The 22,372-nt window shown below is 54.7% G+C and overlaps 1 protein-coding gene across 2 annotated transcripts in view; it reads right to left on the bottom strand.

Annotated features, from left to right (window-relative positions):
• CTNNBIP1 (catenin beta interacting protein 1) overlaps window positions 1-22,372 on the bottom strand; it is a 50,725-nt gene that overhangs the window by 5,910 nt on the left and 22,443 nt on the right. For both annotated transcript variants that reach the window (XM_028108165.2, XM_028108164.2), the window contains 3 exons: window positions 21,157-21,241; window positions 16,374-16,492; window positions 15,715-15,805 (listed from right to left, as the gene is read on the bottom strand). In XM_028108165.2, coding sequence (XP_027963966.1) covers window positions 15,715-15,805; window positions 16,374-16,469 — 187 coding nt within the window. In that variant the 5' untranslated portion in view covers window positions 16,470-16,492; window positions 21,157-21,241. The remainder of the gene's footprint in view (window positions 1-15,714; window positions 15,806-16,373; window positions 16,493-21,156; window positions 21,242-22,372) is intronic.

The following is a 22,372-nucleotide window of genomic DNA, read 5'->3' as shown; positions in this document are numbered from 1 at the left end:
GTAAAACTCTATTTGTAGGTGACATGGACCTTGTATACAGAAAATCCTAAGGAATCCACTAAAAAACTATTAGAACAAATAAAGTTGCAGGATACCAGATCAATATACAAACACCATTGGTATTTCTATACCTTGGCGATGAATATCTGTAAATGAAATGAAGGAAACCATTTCATTTACAATAGCATCAAAAATAATAAAACACTTAGGAATAAATTTAACAAATGAGGTATGGAATTTGTACTCGGAAAAGTACAAAACATCACTGTTCAAAAACATCATAGGAAGAAATTTGACACAACTCCTATCAAAATCCCTGCTGCCTTTTTCACAGAAATTGACAAGCTGCTCCTAAAATTCGTAGGGAAATGCAAAGGATCCAGAACAGCCAAAATCATCTTGAGAAAGAAGAACAAAGTTGGACCCACACTTTGGGGGTTTTACATCTACTACAAAGCTACAGCAAACAAGACGCGGCGGGACCGGCGTAAGGAGAGACATGCAGGATGATGGACCAGAACAAAGAGTTCAGAAATAAGCCCTCCCACTTAGGGTCAGTTAAGTGTTGACAAGGGTATCGAGACAATTGGGTGGGAAAGAAGTGAACAGATGGTTCTGGGACAACTGGATATTCACATGTCAAGGATGAAGTTGGACCCTTACCTTGCACCATATACAGAAATTAACTCAAAATGCACCAACGACCTACATATAAGTGCTAAGATTATAAAACTCTTACAAGAAAACACAGGAGTAAATCTTCATGACCTTGGGTTAGGAAATGATTTCTCAGATATGATACCCTAAGCGTAAGTGATAAAGGAAAAAAATCAATTAAACTGGGCTTTCTCGAACCTAAAAACATTTATGCTTCAAAGGATACTACCGAAAAAGTGAAAAGGTGGGGGGCACCTGGCTGGCTCAGTTGGAAGAGCAGGTGACTCTTGATCTCAGGGTGGTGAGTTCGAGCCCCACGTTGGGTTTAGAGATTACTTAAATAAATAAACCTAAAAAAAAAAAAAGCTTTAAAAAACAAAATTAAAATAAATTACAATATATCTGTATGTAAGATACATAAGTCATATATCTGGTAAGGGACCAGTACCTAAAATATATAAACAACACAACGCGATAATAGTAAAAAGTCAACTCAATTTTTAAAATGGGCAACGAACTTGAATAGAGATTTCTTCAAAGATATAAGAATGGTCAACAAACACACAAAAAGATGCTCAACATCATTAGTCACTATGGAAATGCAAATCAGAGCTACAATGAGACACCACTTCACACCCACTAGGATGGGGCTGGAATCAGAAAGTGACAATGACAGGAGTTAGGGAGGAGGTGGAGAAGTTGGAACCCTCATATGGTGCTGGTGGAATGCCAAATGGTGCGGCTCCCAAGCCCACTCCACCCTCAGCCGTCCTCTAGTTGCTCAAAACCCCTGCGTGGGGGGTACTTCCTGATTCCCCACCCCCACCCCCGTCCTGTGTGCACGCACACACACACACTCTGCATATAGCACACCAGCAAATCTTATTGGCTCTACTTTTATTATTTTTTTAAAAGATTTTATTTTATTAGAGAGAGAGAGAGAGAGAGAGAGAGAGAGAGAGCGGGGAGAGGGAGAGAGAGTATCTCAAGCAGGCTCCACACCCAGTGCGGAGCCTACACAGGGCTCGATCTCACAACCCCGAGACCACAACTCCAGCCAAAATCAAGAGTCAGACGCCCAGGGCACCTGAGTGGCTCAGTTGGTTAAGCGACTGCCTTCGGCTCAGGTCATGATCCCGGACTCCCAGGATCGAGTCCTGCATCGGGCTCCCTGCTTGGTGAGGAGTCTGCTTCTCCCTCTGACCCTCTCCCCTCTCATGTACTCTCTCTCTCATTCTCGCTCTCTCAAATAAATAAATCTTAAAAAAAAAAAAGAGTCAGATGCCCAATCGACTGAGCTACTCAGGTGCCCCTCTTATTTTTTTTGAAGTGTTTTTGTTTTTATTTTGTTTTAGTAATCTCTACACCCAACGTAGGGCTCATACTCACAACCCTGAGATTAATTAAGAGTTGCATGCTCTTCCAACTGAGCCGGCCAGGTGCCTCATGTTGGCTCTACTTTTTATGTATGTACGTACGTATGTACGTATGTACGTGTGTACGTATGTATGTACGTATTTATGAGAAAGAGAGAGCACGAATGAGAGCACAGCAGGGGGTGGGGGAGGTAGGAGGGGCAAAGGAAGAGACAGAGAATCCTTAAGCACGCTCTGTGCTCAGCAGAGCCCAACACAGAGCTCAATCCCACAACCACAAGTTCACGACTTGAGCCGAAATCAAGAGTCAGATGCTCAACTACCGGTGACTGAGCCATCCAGGCGCCCCTGGCTCTACTTTTAAACTATATCCTGAATACATCACTACTTCCCCTATCACCACCCAGTCCAGGCTATCACTGTCCCTCGCTAGCTTCCTGTACCCCATTTCCTGGATCTCCCCACTCTGGCTCCGATTGTCCATTCTCCACACAGGAGTCAGAAAGAAGTTCTTAAAAACACGTCAGACCCTGCCACTGCTTTGCTCAAAACTCTCCAAAGGCTTCTTAATGCAAGATTTCTCATTGCGCTCAAAGCAAACGCCAAACTCCATACCTGGCCTGCAAGACCCAACATGCTCTGGTCTCTGGCGGCCTCTTCACCTTTTATACACACCCCTCTCCTCACTCCACTCCAGCCCATGGGTCTCCTGGACTCTCTGTCCGTTAGGCACAAGTAACTTGTACCTCAGGACCTTTGCACTTGCTGTTTCCTTTGCCTCAGTGCTCTTCCCCAAGTTCATGTCATAGCTCTTGCTCTTCATACCAGAGTCTGGGCAAAATCAGCTCCTCAGGCCCTCCCTGAACACAGTTTCTAAAAAGTGCCCTGCGTCAGTCCCTCAGAGGGCTGTAGCCTGCTTCAGCATGACCTACAGAGTTATATATTGATGTGATCTGATTCCCCATTGGAAAGCACATTCCATGGAATCAGGGACTTTATCTTGTTCACTCGCATGTTCGAAGCACCTAGAGAGTTCCTGGGACACAGGATGAATCCTCATTTTATAGATGAGGAGCCTGAAGCTCAGAGACTAGAAGCAACTCGGTGAGTCAGTAGCACAGGGAGGACCCTGACTAGACCCTGAAGTCTGCGCCTTCACCACTACCACACACCGTCATTTCTCCTCGGGAGAAGGCAATAACTGACCTGCTCCAGTCACCCAGGGCACTGTGGCGTCTCAGGCTTCCCGGCAGAGACTGGACCCATCCCTCAGCCCCTATCAGAATGGAACCAAGACCCAGGATTTAAAGAACACCACCAAAACAGCTCTGGGATAGTTGGAGAGAATTCAACATGGAGCCCAAAGCACCATCCCGGGAAGACCCCAGAGCCCAGACCCCTGCCTCCAGCCCCCAATTCCCACCCTGGCCTAGGGCTCTGCCAGATGTCTCCCCAGTCCCACGGTTCACCTGCCATGGAAACAGGGCCAAGGCGCTGGTGAGAACATAGCTCTCTGAACCAGGGCACGGCACCCGTCCCACACCCGATGCCAGCTTTGCCCCTTTAACAGAATCCAGTCAAGTGACTGGGCAGAGAAAAATGACAACTATGCAGGAGCTTAGAAAAGAGAAGCTGACCCCCCGCCGGGGGTGGGAGACAGACAATGGGCTCACTGGTCTGTTTGCAAGCTCAGGATGAATTCACAGCAGCAGAATCCAAAGCCCAGAACAGGCTCCACACACCACCACCAGCACCACCCTCAGCCGTGTCCCCGGCTTATGGAGGCACCTGCACCTGGCCCTCAAGAAGCGTGGCTCCCTACAGGGTGTAGGGGGCTGGGGGCAGGGGGCAGCATGGTATGGAGAATGCCCCGGGCGCACACACACAACCCCCAGCGTCTGGAGAATCCCTCTTGCTCTTTGAGGCTCTAACATAAAGTCTTTCAAAGGTCTTTTCATTAATACACAAGCACCTCGATATATTTCCTGAATTGCCAGAACACTCCCCTATCAGCTGTCTGTTTCTAGCCGGCTCGGTGATCCTGGATAACAAAGAACAGGAAAGAGGAGCAAGGAGGTAGCTGCAGCCCCGAGGCCAATGTGGACAGGGTGCACATGGCCTGTGACACAAACCCGTCTGGAGAAATCCTAGTGGAGCCCCTCAGCCCCTTTCCTTTTCCAGGAAAGGCAGAGCTTGGCCTCAGAAATGCACAGACCCTGGAGCGCAAGCTTCGGGGCAGATGAGGTCAGCTCCGGATCCCACCCTCCCTCTCCAGGAGGGACCCTGCCCAGCGAGAGGCAGGCATGGGAGGAGTGGGGGGGAGGCCTCCTAGGCAGCTTTGATGAGCCGACCACACAGTTCCTGCCTGCATTCCACCAAAGCGCCTCCCTGCAGGGGGACAAACAGACCCCGAGAGCTCTTCCAGCTCTGGATGCTGCAAAGGCCACCTTAGAACCAGCACTCAAAGGTGGATAGGGAGGGAAGACAGCTCTTAGGGCAGACCCTGCCTAGAAATTGGTCCCATGGTATGGAAAGCCTGGTCCAGCTCCCACAGGCGGCTGGCCCCTGGGCCCCACGGTCCAGGATACAGCCCTGCACAGATGTCATTGAAATAAAGGGGGACTCCCAGGAACATCAGTCACTGGTGGGGGTGTCCCCATCACCCAACTCGGAGCCATGAGCTCGTGCAGGCCCCGCCTCCCACAACCACGGGGCGGGCTCTGAAACCCCTGCGCCCCTCGCTGGCCAGAGTTTCCTAGGACTGCTCCAGAGTCCCATGTTCTGGGGCCAGGGAGCTCCTGACCTCCGAAGGGGCCTCGCACCTTCCTCGTGAGAGTGAACAACTAGGGACTGGAAAACTCAGAAATGGAACCGCGAAACCTCAGAGGTTTCAAATTCCCATGGCTGCTGGAAGCCGGAGACGACCAAGGAAGCTCGCTTCAGCTAAGGGCTTCCAAACAGTCCCCGGCATCTGGCCTGCCAAGCCCCGGCCATCCTCCACACACACGGCTGACGGGCTAGAGAGGAAACATGGCCACATGCTCCAAAGTGTCCAGGGCAACTCCCACCTCCCAGGTCTGCCCCTTCTCTGGCCGAGGACTGTCGGTTGCGGTCCTTCCTCCTGAGCCCCAGGAGCTTGCCACCGATATGAGCTAGGGTCTGCTACCTAGCTACCCAAGACTGCAGTGGCTCAGCTACCAGCTCCAGGGAGATGAGCCAGGCAGCAAGGCTTCTGGAAAAACAGGTCCCAGACCCTCCTCCAAGGGGGAAAATTTCCATGGGGATGAGGCTCCAGTACCACTGGGCTAGGCCTCCTTCCAGACAAACCCGCTGCGTGGCACGCGCTGTTTTTAGCAGCCACGGTCTAGGAGCCCCGGGGGTTCTATACATCTCAACGCTGATGCCTAAAGTTCCCAGGGGATGGCTTTTACCTAGAGACGGCACGATACTGGTTGCCATAGGGACAGCGGCCGCAGATCCACCAAGGTCTCAGCAGCCAAACCAGGCTCCAGGCTCCGTGGCGCCTACTGGGCTCCAGACTGACAACCACATCACCAGGCGCTCAGGCTGCCCGAAGGTGAGCACATAGCACCAGACGTGGGATGGGCTCCTAGCAGAGGCACTGGGCCTCCTAACCGGAGCCAGTGAGGGCCTCCCTGGGCTTAGGCTCTCTTGGTGGACCCTGGCACCCCAGCACCTGGGCCTGGGTCTGACCCTGCCCACCTGGGCAACGTGCCCGCACACCTACCTCCATTTTCTCACCTGTGAAATGTGACGGACGCCCCCTAGCCCACCCATCTGACCGGCCAGGATGGCGTCTGCAGCAGAAAGCATCATAAACAGCTTCTGGGCCGGGGGGACGGTGTCACAGCTTGGGAGTTCTAGTACACCTGCTCTGCTCTAGTCCCAGGCAAGCTCCCTCAAACCCACCTCACGCCCTCCCACACCCCCGCCGAGCCCAACACATACACACATCCTCTACCTCTGGGCTGGTTTTCCCAAGTGAGGTATTTGTTTTCCTCAAATTCTTCGGTCCCCCCAAAAATGTAAGTTCTCCTAGACCAGAGAGCTTGGCTGTATGCAGAAGGGACAGACCCTAGCAGGAGTGGGTGGGAGGGGTCAGGAATGACCAGGTCTTCATCTAAAGTCCTGGTATATTCTCAAATTCTAGTGGGCATCAGAATCACCCTGGGGGTGGGGCGGGGGCGTATTTCAAATGCAGATTCCCAGGCTCACCTGGCAGGCACTCTGCTTCAGCAGAGCTGGGGTGGGGCCCAGGAGTCTGCATTTTTAACAAATACCCTCCGTGAATCAGGGCTGGTGGTCTGTGGCCCATACGCCGAGAACTCAATGCCGCAGGCCGTCCCTTGGCCCCCAACCCTGAGCCGATGTCCCTTGTCCTCCAGCATTCTGAAAGAAGCTTCTGTCCTCCCACTTCTGTTTCCTCACTGATCCCAGGCCCACGGCAGTCTGGCTCCCAGCCCAGGCTCCACACAAACTGTTTTAGAAAAGTCGCCACTGACCCTTTCATGACAGGCCTGGGGGACCCTGACAATGCCCCTCCTGCCCCTCCCCTCCTTCCAGAGCTGCCCTCAGTGCTGTGCTCGCCAGGCTCCGTCTTCCTCTCACGCTGCCTGCTCTCCCTGTACGACCTCCCTTGATTCCCCGCCTCCCCCTGGCCCACACTCCTGCACCCGCTCCCACCTTGCACCTGAGCTCTGACCTGGCTCCCGCCCCTGCCAGACAGCCCCAGGCACCTGCCACTCAGAGCTCCCCTTCCTGCCTCCCGCAGCAGCTCCCACTGGGCCCTGGGTCTCAAACCTCACCCCCACCTGTTCACGCTGCCTGCAGGTCCTGGGTCCTGAATGTCCCGCCTCTGAAAAATATCTGCCTCACCTCACACGTGGGTGTCACTGTGACCTTCCAGCTATCTCCCTGCCTTACCCTTTGTCCTGTGACCTCTCCCCAGTGCTCGCCCTAAATGGATGACAACCTGACCTAGCCATCCCTCCCCTTCGGATCCGTGAGGACCTCTCGCAGTCCTCAAGATGAACTCTGTCCAGAGCCCATGTGCCTTTCCGGCCACTCACCACCCACCTGGCCACTACCCCACCAGTCTCTTAAGGGGACACGAAGACACCCAACGCTCACGCTGGGCAGGCTCCAGAGGCTTCCTCCAATTTCCCCCCTACACACATTCCCACACATCCATCAGGGCTCAGGCAATTCTGGGTGGGCTTCCCTCCCCTCAGGATGAGTCATATTTCAATCTGTGCATTTGTTCGTGTATCCGTCTGCCCCGCTGGACTGGCAGCTCGAGGGCGGGGGCTATCACCTGGCACCACGCCCAGCACATGGATTGGTGGGCCAAAGCGAGCAACACTGTCCCATGGATGCTGGACTGAGCCGCCCCCTGACGCTCCGCTCCAGGACAGAGGTCTGCCTTTGGTGGGGTGTTGGGAGGTCAATGCCATGTTGCGGGAGGGGCTTTGAGACCTCTGAGGCCCCTGTTCTGGTTCTATGCACTAGAACCCACTAGGCTGGGTAAAGAAAGGTCAAAGCAGCCCTTCCCAGGCCAGGACAAGAGGCTGGACGGGGCAACTGGCCCTACATTTCAGCATACCCTTGACCTGGTCTTGGGATGCTTTTTTCTTTTTCTGTGACCTGGGTTATCGTATACCCAATTCTTCTGATTGGCTTTTCAGTCTGATTCAATGTATATGTGATCTTTTTCGTTCAATTTTATTATTACTAGGTTACAGGTAATTCTCATCTAAGTGTTGATTAAAGTTAAAAAAAAAAAATCATCTTCCCGTTCCCTAGACTGGAATTCTCCCGAGGCCTGACTGCCATTTCAGTCCAGAGTTTGTCATCGCCGGGAGCCTCTGGGAGAAGCCTTGGAGCCCCACCTGGGGGAAGAGAGGACGCAGAACCCCCAGCAGACGGTCCCCACTCTTACAGGACTCGCCTCCTGGAGGCCCGGCCTGTACAGGGATTCAGGAAACTCCAGCTCTGTGCCAGAATCTGGACTAGGGGCAGCACGTGTCACTGGGAACACAGCACAGACCTGGGTCCCAAAGGGCTCCCAACAACGTGACAGCAGCGACACTGCACGAAAGGTCACAGGGAGCTCCGGAGCGAGAGGGGGGCCCAGGCTGACCCCGGAAGGAGTCAGAGAGGGCTCCGTGGAGGAAGTGAAAGAGAAGCTGGAGGGCGTGGGAGAGGACTCCAGGAAGAAGGCTGGCTGTGGAATGGGCCCCACGGTGCCAGCACCTCGCCAGGGGCGCTGAGAGGGCCGCGACGGGGGGATGAGCAGAGGAGGGCACTGCCTTGGTCAACCGTGAAGCCCGCGTGGCGGTGGGCCCTCCCCCGGAGTCGCTGGCTTCCTGCGGGTTTGCCTGTGACCACAACTATTTTAACAAGGTTCCCAGTGTAACCCTGAGACCAAATGACCTATTTTAGGCTCTCTGGCAGCATACCCTGAGCAGCAGCTTTGGCTTCCAGGCGGAAAAGTCAGAAGAGCCCTGGGACAGCCCAGCTGGCTCCAGCCTGGGGACCTTCCCTGGAAAGTCTCTTGGAGAAGGAGTGTGATCGGACAGAGGCTAGAAGAGGCCTGAGCAGCCAGCATGCCAGCACCGTGGCTCCCAGGGCCAAGAAGCGGGGGCGGCGGCAGACCAAGGATGTCCTGGGAGGCCCCTGGGCAGGGAAGGGACAGAAGCTTCCTTCACAAATGGGCCACGTCTAGACCAGAGCCCCAGGACACCTGGACAAGAGCGTATCCACGGCACTGCACAAGAGTTCTGCGGGCACCTTGTCACGGGGGGGTTTTGCACAGTCCCGGGGGGGGGGGGCGGCGGGAGAGAGCGCTCAGAGAACCAGCACATTCAAAGGCACCTCGGGTGAAGGGCCCAGGATTAAAAGGCAGCGAAAAACTCCAAATGTTTTCTGCACCTTCCTGAAATACATTAATTGCCTAAATCACCCGTGTTCCTCAGATAAAACGCAGTCCTGCTTAAAAACGCACATGACCTTAAAGCCACTCCAAGAATTCACCTTAAAATAAATGATGACAAGGAAAAGCTACGTGCAAGGACGGTTGCTTGGCGCTTGGCACACCGGTGCCCGCCCTGACAGCCTGCAGCCCAGCGCCGGCCTAACCCTCTCCGGGCCTGTTCTATCCTCTCCAAGGTGGGGCCGTGACGGCACCTGCTTCCCAGGATGATCTCGGGGACTCACAGGGTCACACTGTGTGCTACGTGGCAAGGAAGCCAGGGAACACAGGAGGAGCTCAACAGGTGTTTGCTGTTACTGTAATTAATGGCAAAATGAGAAAGAACTCTCCAACGGGGGGGGGCGCCTGGGTGGCTCAGGCATTAAGCGTCTGCCTTCGGCTCAGGTCATGATCCCAGGGTCCTGGGATCAAGTCCTGTGTCAGGCTCCCTGCTCAGTGAGGAGCCTGCTTCTCCCTCTCCCTCTGCTGCTCCCCCTGCTTGTGCTCTCTCTCTGTCTGTAACAAATAAATAAATAAATAATCTTAAAAAAAAAAAAAAAGAAATGTCCAGCGGGAAAGGACTGGTCAACGAATTATGGCACAGCCAGGGGGCCACATGTTATGCGATCGCGAAAATGTTTTCTTGAAAATTGTTTTAAGGGGCGCCTGGATGGCTCAGTTGGTTGAGAGGCTGCCTTCGGCTCAGGTCATGATCCCAGGGTCCTGGGATCGAGCCCCACTTCGGGATCCCTGCTCAGCAGGGAGCCTGCTTCTCCCTCTGCCTCTTCTGCTCCCCCTGCTTGTGCTCTCTCTCTCTCTCTCTCTCTGTCAAATAAATAAATAAAATCTTTAAAAAAAAGAAAAAGAAAATTGTTTTAAAATACTATAAAATTATTGGGGTGCCTGGGTGGCTCAGTCAGTTAAGCGTCTGCCTTTGGCCTCAGGTCGTGATCCCAGGGTCTTGGGTTCAAGCCCTGCATCGGGCTCCCTGCTCAGTGAGGAGTCTGCTTCTCCTTCTCCCTCTGCCCCTCTCCCCCGCTCATACTCACTATCTCAAATAAGTAGATAAAATCTTTAAGAAAATACTATAAAATTACCATAAATAAAACACAGATGTTAAAATGGATATTAAAATATTTATACTGTATGGTCCCAAATTTATAATGTAAATACAAGCCTATTTTTTTATTTTTTATTTTATTTTTTTTTAAGATTTTATTTATTTGAGAGACAGAGAATGAGAGATAGAGAGCACGAGAGGGAGGAGGGTCAGAGGGAGAAGCAGACTCCCTGCTGAGCAGGGAGCCCGATGTGGGACTCGATCCCAGGACTCCAGGATCATGACCTGAGCCGAAGGCAGTCGCTTAACCAACTGAGCCACCCAGGTGCCCCAATACAAGCCTATTTTTTTTAAAGATTTTATTTATTTATTTGACAGAGAGACACAGTGAGAACAGGAACACAAGCAGGGGGAGTGGGAGAGGGAGAAGCAGGTTCTCCGCTGAGCAGGGAGCCCGACGCGGGGCTCGATCCCAGGACTTGGGATCCTAACCTGAGCCGAAGGCAGACGCTTAATGACTGAGCCACTCAGGCGCCCCCAAGCCTATTTTATTTTAAACATTTTATTTATTTATTTGAAGGAAGGGAGGGAGGGAGGGAGGGAGGGAGGGAGGGAGGAAGGAAGGAAGGAAGGAAGGAAGGAAGGAAGGAAGGAAGGAAGGAAGAGCATGAGCAAGTGCACAGCATGGGGAGAAGCAGACTCCCCACCGAGCAAAGAGCCCAATGTGGGACTCGATCCCAGGACCCCAGGACCATGACCTGAGCCCAAGGCAGATGCTTAACGACTGAGCCACCCCAGGTGCCCCAATACAAGCCTATTTTTAAAAGGCTGACGGGAACTTGAGCAGGAGGTAATAGTGCTTGCAGCCGTGTGGTCGGATTCAATCCGTCCAGCTTTTCTGCTACTTCTCCCTTTCCCCGCTTTCAACAATGACTGTGCGTTATTTTATAACCAGGAAAAAAGATCAATATGTGTTATGGAGAGAGTAGCACCAGCAATAAGAAAGGAATGAACTCAGCATTCTGGCGAGCCTGCTTTTTGGAAGCTACAGCTCTCGACCCCTGTGTTTCCAGCTGGCTTTCTCACCAAGGCGACCTTCCCAGAGAGGTATTGATCTCCTTTGGCTCAGAGTCAGTCCTGCCTGGCCGGCAGCTCTGCTTGACCACCTTGGGGGAGCAGGAGACAGTGCTCAGAGAACTGGCCCCACATTCTTGCCTTTCTGGGGGACAGTGGGCCCTCAGACCCACAGCCTGGTCCATTCATTTGTACAAGCATGCCCTGGGCCTCATGGGGGCCCAGCCCCAGAAATACAAAAGGGGGGAAGCCACAGTCCCAAGCTGAAGGGGCTCAGAGTTGCTCAAGAGATGGACCAGGAGACAGGGTGAGGAGAAGCACAGCTGGGGTACATGTGTGTGATGCTAACCACAGGAGGCCTGGCCCAGCCTGCGAGAGGCAGGGGAAGGCTGGGGGTCAGGGCTGAGCTCCCAGCAGCCCAGAGGCAAATGCAGAGGCACAAAGACCAGCCTGAGACAGGAGCTGAAAGCCATTCGCTATGGCTGTTTACAGTGCATGAGGCCACCGTGTCAGGGGATCTTGCTGATCACATGAGGGGCTGGATTTCAGCCGCAAGGCAGTGGGGAGCCACTGAAAGATTTTAAGTTGGGGAAAGACCTGCTGAGGTAGGGGTAGGAAGTGCGTGGGAGGGGGCAAGGTAAGAAGGCAAGATGCCAGGAACTGCTTGCAGGGATCAAGACAAAAATGAGTATGAGCTCTGAACAAAATGAGGGTTCAAACCAAGGTGGAGAAGACAGAGCAGATTTGAGGAGCATTAAGGGAGAAGAATTACAAGGACTTGGTAACTCAATGGACACTTGGGACTTCAAAGAGGAGTCCCTGGCACACTGGTTATTTGGTGATATATCCGTCACTGAGAATACAGGCGGAAGAATAGATTCGTGGGGGTAGAGCATGAATCCGGATCTGAGTGTGGGTTGTCTGTGGCAAGATGATCAGGAGGGAGTTGCATGTAAAGTTCTGGGGGCTCAGGAGAGGGTCTGGGCTGAGGGTATATATTTGGAGGGTGTCGGCCAGAGCCTGTGAGACCCCCAGTGGGGAGGTGTGACAGAAGGGAGGGCAGAATGTGGAAAGCACCAGTGGGGTGCGGGAAAAGGAGCACTTACAGACAGTGAGCGGAGAGGGGCAGAAGATGAGCTGGGGGAGATGGAGAGACAGGGAGAGGTGCATCACAGAAGACGACGGAGGGGAAGGAGGGCTTCCAAAAGGAGGCTAGCATGGGAGGTCTCAGACCAGCAGAGGCCAGCACTGGTTAGGGAGTCCCTACAGTGCGGGCCCACACAGCACGGGCTCTGGCACCTGCCCGGACCCAGCAGATACTGTACACACTTTCACAGTTCACCAAGGGAAGACCAGGAGGGCGGGAGGCCCGGGCGTGGGGCAAGGGATGCCCAGCCCACTCTCCTCCCTGGGGCTAGGGAGGGCCAGCAGGGCTCCCAGTACCAGACCTCTCCAGCCCCAGAGGGGAAGCGTGTGTGAGTCTACGATGGTAGACCAATGCCAAGCTCTGTCCTGTTGGTGGGTGGCCTCAGACCCCCACTGAGGGGAACTCAAGGAGTCTGTTCTGTCTCTTGCAGAGACTAGCGCTGGGCATTTGCTGAGACACAGTGCCACCTTGTGGCAGGAGGTGCTCACACCAGATTTCTGCCAGACTGTCAAGCCCACTGTCACCTTGACTGCTCCTAGGCCTTTATTTGGGGGGCGGGGGGGGGAGGGGCCTCTTATGCTGGGATCCCATGCACTGGAAGCAATGATCCGGGACTTTTACCATTTGGACAGCACCTGAGCCCCTGCCAGCAGCATCCCTGTGGCATCAGCTAGGGTCGGCCCTGCCAACAGATAAGGTGGACAGGCTAGAATGTTAGCCAAGACCCATTTGGCCCCCCAGTGTGGGCAGAGACGCAGGGTCCTGCTCCCGGGGTTGTGCCCCCACGACGGGAGAGACTGTACCGACTGCTGTTGTGTTGTGCATCTGTCTGCAGTGTCCTTAGGCACACAAAAATAATGCTACCCTCCTAAAGCTCTTCCAGGCACAGCTGCCCATTCGCCCCCAACAGTCCACAGGAATCCTCAGGACTTCCTGCAGCAGCGTGTCTTCCTGTGCAGTTCAGCTCAGGGGAGTCCGTGGGGACCCAGGGCAGCAGGCAGGGGGCCCTGACAGCAGAGAATCACCCCAGACATCAGCTGGGCCCTGGTGCAGCTCCAGAAGTCTGCTCCCTGGGGAGATGGCTCTGAGGCCAGCCTGGCTGTCCCTTGGACACCCCACAACTAGGAGGGCCTAGATTCTGGGGTCACACCCACATGCCCATGGCTCACTCCTGACTGCTCAGCAGTTTCAGGCCAGGTGAGGCTATCATGACCTTAACTCCACACAGTTCATTTTTATTCTCAACTGCTGGCTTACCTAGGTGAGATAGAGAGTTCTCTCAATGCTTTTTTAAACTTCCCCTTATTACAGAAGAAATGCATGTGCAATGTTAAAAAATTAGTTTTCAGGTGGGAGGGATGGGGTGGCTGGGTGATAGGCATTGGGGAGGGTATGTGCTACGGTGAGCGCTGTGAATTGTGCAAGACTGTTGAATCACAGATCTGTACTTCTGAAACAAATAATGCAACATATGTTAAGAAAAAAGAAAAAGAAGAAGATAGCAGGAGGGGAAGAATGAGGGGAGTAAGTCGGAGTGGGAGACGAACCATGAGAGACGATGGACTCTGAGAAACAAACTGAGGGTTCTAGAGGGGAGGGGGGTGGGGGGATGGGTTAGCCTGGTGATGGGTATTAAAGAGGGCACGTTCTGCGTGGAGCACTGGGTGTTATGCACAAACAATGAATCATGGAACACTACATCAAAAACTAATGATGTAATGTATGGTGATTAACACAACAATAAAAAAATTTAAAAAAAATTAGTTTTCAAAAAACGTGTGACTTGGAAAGTTAAAGTCCCTTACATAGTTCTACTCTCTATTAAAATTTCCTATTAACAGCCTGGTCTATGTTCTTCCAGCTTTCTTTCCCCATACACATACATGTGTGAGTGTGTGTGTGTTGGGGGGTGCTTTCTACAATGACATACAGTTCTACAACTTACTATGATTTTTTTTTCCTTGAAGTGCATCCTCCTAGAGGCATCCTTATCACCCAGCCCCAATTCTGGTTAATTCAGTGACTTAAAGTTAGGGTGGGAGAAAAGGCAATGTCCTAAGGACCCAGGAGCTTTGAGGGTTTCAGGGAGATATGGTTCAGGAGCCTGGGGGGTATGGGTGGGCCCGTGCTGGAAACCCAGATCAGCCGTGGGTGAGAAAGAAACAAACCCCAGGAGGGGCAGACTCCACCCCTGGCCGTTGGTACAGAACAGGCTGCGGCATGAGTGTGACCCAGGCAGACTGTGCTTGGTGAGTGGCTGTGTCGGGAGCTGCCGGAGCCATGGGGACGCCCTGTACGTTTCTGCTGAGTTGGGTGCACAGGCCAGGTGACAGCCAGCGTCAGAGCCGGGGAGCCGGGCCCTGTGCCAGAACTGAGGCCTGTGATCTCCAGGAGAGCAAGGACAGCTTCAAGACAAGCAGCCTCTCGTGCTACACCTGCTCTCCTCCTGGGCCCCACGGATCAGCCACATGCCCCTCGGCGCTCCGCTGCCGGGAGCCAGCTCACATCTGATGCCCCACAGGCCGCACTATTTCACGGCCGATAATGCCAATGAGGCGAAAAAAATAAAAGGAAAGGACTAGATGGAAGAGCCAGTGAGGACACTGTGGGCTCCAGGGTGAGAGTAAGCCTTCCAGAATGGGAGAGCCCGTAAGTGCCCAGCCTCCTGCTACCCCAGGACAGACAGTGACAAGCCCTGCCCTGAGCTGGGCAGCAGATTGTGCATCCTGAGCCCTCTGCTAACGGGCTGTAAGACCAGGGCGATCCCTTACTGCTTCTGAACCCGTTTCCTTGCCTGCGAAGTGCGAGTAATACCCCCAGTACCTCTCTACAAGTAAATGAAATGATGTGTGTCCGGCACCCAGCAGGTGCCTGCTAGACAATAAATACCTGAGTGTTACCTGCTACCATTATTATGATCAGGTGAGGGCACCCAAAATGGAAATGAGTCCCCAGGGCAGACAGAGACCTCAGGGACACACACAGAGCCCTTGGGGCCTCTCGCCTGGGTGGAGCCAGGAACACACAAGCCCCTGCACAGCCGTGCCCAGGACAGGTCCTAGCCCATGAGGGTGGTTTCACGCTCTCCCTGCACCAGGTGCTGGGTTGGCGGCGGTCAAGCCAAAGATTGAGGAAATGCAAAAACCCAGAGCCTCTGCAGTCACAGGGGCTCCCAGATGCCTCGATTTCTTGGCTCCTCCGGGCCTAGAAAGGGGGGATCCCACCATTACCTGAGGGGTTCCTCGGCTCCCATCTGGGGAAGGAGATGGGCCCAGGCTTGGGGCTCAGCTTTGTGGATGGGCGGCAGCTACAGCCCCTCCTCATGGGCCCCAGGAGCTAAGTTTTCCCCAAGAACCACAACTTAGCGCCTCTGGGAAGGGCGTGGCTGGGCAGCCTGGCCGGGACTCACCCTGGTCGATGGAGTGCTGGGGGAGCTGGCTGAGCTGGCTGTTGACTACCCCCGCATAGGTGCGCAGGAACTCCTCCTCACTGGCCGTCAGCTGCAAGGGGGAGACAGCCACGGGTGAGGGGCGGCACGCACGGGCTCCCCGAAGGTACCTCCTCCTATCCCGGGGTCCCTGTTCCCGAGTCCTGACCCTTCAGTTCGAGCGAGCACCCCCTGCCCCCACCCCGAAGCCTGGCCCATGGCCGCCCAGGCCCTGCCGCTCGGATCAGATCTGAGACTGGGTTCCGTGCAGCCCGGGGCCTGCGCAGGGAGCCCATCCCTTTCTGAATCATGCTGTCCTCTTAGGGACCATCCTGCCCAGCGCCCCCTGGGCAGCTCCTGCGGAGACAGGAGGAGAGTAAGGTCAGGGCCTGTAGGGGCTCACACCGCCCCCCCCCGGCCCACGCTCGGCACAGGGATGGGAAGGCCACCCCAGCAGTCCTCCCCCGAACTGGACGGGCAGGGCTCTGGGTGACAAGAATGGGCCACAGAGCCAAACCACAAGCCCCACATCCCCCTTCCCAGAGCAGGGCTGTCACAGGAGGTGGCTATGGATCGCTGTTCCGCCCCCATCAGGCACCCTCCCTGGGGGATCTGTTGCTCGGCACCCCGAAGGCACTCACATTTGACCCCATCTTCCTCAGCATGAGCAGCACTCGGACCTTCTGCTGAATGTACATCTCCTCCGGACTCTTCCCGGGAGCCCCCTCGCGGTTCATTCCCTGGCCAGCCCTGGGGACTCCTGCAGGGCGAGGAGAGGCACTGAAGCGGGGGTCAGGACGACACACCAGACACAGACCGGGTACTCGGCAGGAGTTGTCAGGCAGCCCGCAGGGCTTCAGGGTCCCGCTGCTGAGAGCCCAGAGCAGGTGGCAAGTTGCCTGTTCCTGCCTCACCCCTGCTGGCCCCAGCCCGCCAGACTGAGCGGCTCGGTCCTGGAGCAGGCGCTGGGGGCTGGCACCCTCTGTGAGGAGCTGCTGGGCCCAGGGCACTGAGCTGACCCAGAACTTCTGGCCAGTTTGACCTTCCAGCCACCCCCTCAGCAACAACCCTGCGATGAGCCACCGGAGATGTGCTGAATGAAGCCCAAAGTGTCCCAGGTTTTCAAAGCATGCAACTTCCACAAGGAGCAGAAGTGACATGACCAGAGGCAGCCAGCCGGCGCCTCTGGCTGGAGAAACCGAGAGATCGGGGCCCAGCCCCGAACACAAGGGTGGCCCCTCTCCGCAAAAGCCCCTGATGAATTCAAGAGGCTGGTGCCTGGGCTGGGTTCCAAGGAGTCCCTCGATGGGGACAGGCAAGCCGGGGCTGTGGGGCACAGATACCCACCTGAGCTCACGGCCGTCACCCTCACGCGCCCACCCCCCGTCAGAGGGGAGCGCCCTGCAGGCAGCAGCTGCGTCCGGGGACAGCAGGGACCCGACCTGCAGAAAGGTCCCAGGAGAAAAGTCCCAGGGCTTCCCCCCTCTAGGAGGAGCTGGCGGAGAGGAAGCCGGGCGTGGAGGGGTTTGGGTTACACACTTGTAACCCCTGGATGAGTCAGAAATAACGCAGCAGCTGGTGGGGGTGGAGCCTCGGCAGCCCTGGTGCCAAGGAGCTGCGCTGGGAGGACCGAGGGAACCTGGCTTGCGAGCCAAGGACACTCCTCACGCCGTCCATCCTTCAGGGGCCAGCAAGCCCTGGACCAGCAGGCTCTCCCAGGCCGGCCTGCTCTCTGTGCAGAAGGCAGACTCAGAAATGTGCCAGAGCCCTGGGCAGTGCCTCCCTGGAGGTCCCCGTCAACTGCTCAGTTCCCATAAGCTCACACGGGCTCTGGCCCAAAAGTCCCCACGAGGGGCTAAAAAGCTGGCAAGCTGGGGCTTACTTAGAGCTGTATACTTGATGTAGCATGTCTCCTTCTGGGGCCTTCCTTCCCCCCACATCCTTCCCCCCACCCAGGCTCCCTATTGTACTGTCTTCTCACCTGTCACCTCCTTTGGGCTCAGAAAAAAGCCTAATGAACACCGATAACCAGGAAAAGGGGTAAGCCACCTCCAGAGGGCCACTGATGGAAGGCAGCCCCGCCATCCCCAGTGTAGCGGACAAACCCTAACTCCCTAGCCAGCTGAGTGGGAAAGCCCAGTTGTGGGACATCACTTCTCACATGGACCCCTCCTCCCTTCCTTCCACTCCACTGTCCCACACAAGGACCCACGAGGCCTGCATCGGCGGCCCTGCCTCCTTCTCACACCTCCCCTTGCACCCTGCCCTCCTAACCCGAGTCTATTTCTAGAACATACCAAGAAACTCTTTCCCCCAGCAGCCTTTGCACTGGGTATCCCCCTGAGCCCGGGCTGGCTTCTTTTCATCCTTCAATGTGCTTAAAGACGCCTTCCCAGGGAACCTCTCCTGACAGCGTAACTGAAGCAGGTTCTGTGCCCACCCCCCCCGCCAACCCCTCTGGGTCACATAGCCCAGTCCCAATTTTCTGAGAGGGTCTTGCTGGAGTACTTGCTTATCGTCTCTCCCCTGCCCGACTAGAAGGCCAGGGCCCACTTAGCTCACCCCGTCCTCCATAGCCCAGCACCCTGCCTGGTACTTAACAGATACCACCCGGCTGGCTGGCTGGCAAATCAGGATGGCCTGTGGTGTCTAAGCTTCTCCCTCTCTACAATATCCATGTTGATTTAGGGGCAAATGTCACTGTGTTGACACTGACCAGAGTACCTAGTCTCCATAACGCAAACTGAGCCTTGACAAAGGGCTCCCATTCGAGCAACTGGAGTGCCTTGGGCTCTCCTGTTCTCCAGAGGACTTCTAAAACACTCCACAAAGCCTTCAAACTGGGAGTCAGGGCTTCGGGGAGTAAAAATCTTCCACCCCCAACCTGTGTCCAAGGGCTGATGGTCAGTTTGCTCTCTCTTTGTGAAAGGCAGCATTGAAGACCGGTGACCTGCCACTAGGTGTCACCACACACAAAAAAACCAGAGTTCCAGCAAGATTCCCCGCCTACCCTCACCCCAACTCCCCAACAGGCCCATCTGGTTCAAGCCCTTACTCTGATCCTATGTCACAAACCACACCCCAGTCCCAGGTCCCACAGCAAGATCTATTCATCATTCAGGGGCCGGCCCTACTCAGGCAAAGATACATATCTAGTTTTGCTATGCATACCAGGACCTAGGGGTCCTGGCTTCCCCGTGGTTGGGGACCCCTTCCTCACTGTCCTTTCCTGACCAGCCAAGCTTCCTCCAATAGAGAGGTAGGCTCGGAACCTGCAGAAATGTGTGAGTGTGACCATGAGCCTGAGTGTGTGTGAATCATTTTACATGGTCCATTTTTACAGAATTTTGCTCTGTCCCAAAATCCTGGCATCCTGTACAAATGGATGTCATTCCATTGTCTTCCACTGGAGCCTCACTGTCCGGAGGGAGCCCCCACACTCAAACTGTGATTCCTGCAGGGGGGGGGGCGGTTCGCCACCCAGCCATGGGCCTAGGGTGTCATGGGGCCTGAATGGATCTTTGGGGCCAGGTTACTCCCACCTCAGCTTCCTTGGCAGAGACAGGCTTGCTTTGAGGCAGACTCGTCATTTCTAAAAATTCTGGTTCTCTAGTATTCTTCGAGCTCTACTTCGAGTCGCTTTTGTCCTGCTGCCTGACAAGGGGAAACACCCAGGGCTGGATCTGGGGCAGAACGTAGGAGCCACGAGGGCACGTGGCTGTCCAGTAGAGGACATCATGGCTGGTTTACATGGTTCTGTCCTAAACAGAGTCTGCATCAGGGGGTCGATGTGAAGAAAATTAATAACTGAAGAGAGTAAATCATGACCAACCCAAACAACAGACACTGCAGTCGCTGATATGCTACCAGTCTATTAAAGCATGTTTGGGTTTGGTGCCTATCCCAGCAAACATGCTATTAAATTTTCCTCATCATTCTGACAAGTATCAGATTAACTTCTTTTGGGAAAATCCGTATTCTCCCCTGTAGGGATGAAGAACTGGGCTCCAGTGAGATGTGTCTGAATCACCTAAGTCCAAACTGCAACTAATCTGGACACGGTAGTTGTGCAGACTTGAGCCATGAGAGGCAAAGGTAACAGTGCTTCTCAGTTATGGTCTCCCAGCTGGTCCGGAAGCATCCCGTCATCTACAGTGGCGGCATTACCATTCTAAGTCCTGAGAAAATGCCTCAGTGTTAACGGCCCAAGTCAGAGACAAACCTGCGCCCTCTGCTTGCTACCACTGTGGGAGCTAACTAGGGAAAAATGTAGACGAGCCAGAAAATGAAAACAGAAACAGGAAACCATCAACTACCCAAATGAATGGTGAGGGCAGGGCCCATGGCTACAGATGCTGCTGGAGATAGCCACGTGTTATACAAAAAGTGGGGAGGAGTCCAGAAACTTACATCTGCAAATGGGACAAGTGCAACTGGGGAAACCAAGGGACGTACATTCCATGCGCACACACAGACGTACTCCCTACCACACCCCCATGCTCCTGTTGGTTCTGAGCCCGCATCTCTGTGGGAGGGAGGTTCACTGGGACGGGGATCCCAACCGCCAGGAGGGATCCAAAGTGACAAAGTGGCCCATGGCCTAAGAGGCCACACTGCATTCCGTGGGAGACACCGAGGCCACAGGTGAGACAGCATGCTCCTGCCCTGCCCTGCAGGGATCTAGCCTCTCCCAGAACTCGGTCTCCAGCTTTGAAGCAGTGGCTGTCACTTTAGAAGAACCGTGGCGCAGGAGGAACCCCAGAGCTGGACCACCGAGTGTCCCCTGCAGCAATCAGGCCCATTCCGATAAAGAGCTTTGAAAGCCGGCCTCCTCTGGACAGGCATAAGCGGCCCTGAATGCAAACACAGCCACCTGCGCGCATTCTTATTTATACACTTGAAGCTCATGCTGTTTGAATACCCACATTTATAAAACTGGAATTTACATTTATACCCGGGGTGGTCTCACACCTGCTTGGAAAACAGTGAGTCACCTCAGGCCGGGGCCAGACAGCCAGAGCACCCTTGACACACACAACCCACCTCTGCTCCGTGGGTCCTAGCACTTGTCTTTTGTTCTATCCATTTTTTTAAAAAGTTGTGATATCTTTTAAATGCTCACATTAAAAAAGGTACATTTATATGTATGCAATGTAAAACAACATCATATAATTGTGATTCACAGAACTGACACAAAATATTAATCCAGAGACTACACACATCTTAGCCTTAAGAAATGAGCCACGCCACGGCACTGACGAGAAGGGCCCACAGCGGCAGGAGAAATGAGCAGTAGCGGGCTTGGTGGAAGAAGGAAGCGAGAGGAGCTCCCTTCCACTCGAGCCCCGCAGCCCAGACCCAAGACCCGCTCCCCAGCACTACCCTATGGCCTGCCACCAGAAGTCCTTCCCCTGGGGTCCTTACCTGCCTCTGGAAATTAACTTCAGGCAAACAGCTGCTCAACTGTGATGGGCGGGCTGTGGCCGGGGAGAAATAGGAAGGTGGGGCCCTGTGGAAACACAGAACACGGGTCATGGGAGGAGCCGGGAGGGCCCGCGGGGCTGCCGGAGTCGAAGCTGGAGCTCACGCCCCACGCTGATGGACCCACCACACTGGCGGGAAGCTCCTGGCAGCAGGCTCTGCCACGATCCGGAAATACTTGTGTGTCTGGCCAGCCCGGGGAACCTGCACCAACATCTCTGGGATCAGGTGCTGACTGCAGCTACACTCGCCTGTCACTTCTGGCTGAAGCAGGTCACCGCACACCCTCCTGCCTCAGGTTAGTCACCAAGTCCAGCTGAGAGCTGCCCTCAGAGATGTAGCCCCAGAGGTGAGTCACTCCAGGCAGCTGATGCGCAGTCCTGCACCTGCACAAGAAGGCATCCTACCCACCACACAGAACCTGAGCCAGGCACGGGCACCACGGTTCTCTACCTGCTCTGCACTCAGACATGTGTTTCTGTCTGTCCTATGCCTAGTGAACAACCGTAGCTGGACATGTAAGCATAAACTAACCGCCCCCCCCATGCACATAGAACATAGCTGCAGGTCATTTACAACCTACCGGCCTGCCTGCATGTCTCCCGGCCCCTAACACATCTCTTACAGGGATCAAAGAACACTGTCTTCTCTTTTGCCCCTGCTGCATAGCCTCATCGTTGAGGTCCCGTGCAGGTTACTCTGGCAGGAGCACAGGCGGAGGCAGGTGGGGGGCACCAGGGAGCGGTGCCCACTGCACCAGGCCAGCCACCTCCTCCACTGTGTGCACTGATCTCGGTTCCAACCGGCGGACTCCCAACTCTCAGCCCTGCTGTGAGGACAGAGGTCTGAGGATGACACTTTGAGAAACCTGTCCTGCGGGAGATGTGGGACCAAGGACAGCTGGGAAACCCCTCTTCCACTGTCTTTCAGCAAAGAAAGATGCTCACTCGCGGTGAGGGGGCCCCCTAAAGAAAATGTGTTTCCCGGAGAGTGAGATTTGAAAAGCTTGAACCCTCCGGGGCTCTGGTCTGTGTATCTCTTCAAGCAGCAAGGGCCCTCGGATGGAGGAACTGTCACCCACCCCCGCCACTCCCTCTGTCCTCAGACTGCCCCTATGGGGACACTCTCTCCACCTTCAGACTGCGGGAACAGCCACCCC

Source organism: Eumetopias jubatus, unplaced genomic scaffold (assembly GCF_037043125.1).
Source record: "Eumetopias jubatus isolate StellerSeaLion01/CBP00866 unplaced genomic scaffold, mEumJub1_p1.0 scaffold_4, whole genome shotgun sequence".
In the NCBI taxonomy this organism is placed as follows: domain Eukaryota; kingdom Metazoa; phylum Chordata; class Mammalia; order Carnivora; family Otariidae; genus Eumetopias; species Eumetopias jubatus.
The sequence above is the reverse complement of the archived record's forward strand: the minus strand, read 5'-3'. Positions and strand labels throughout refer to the sequence as shown.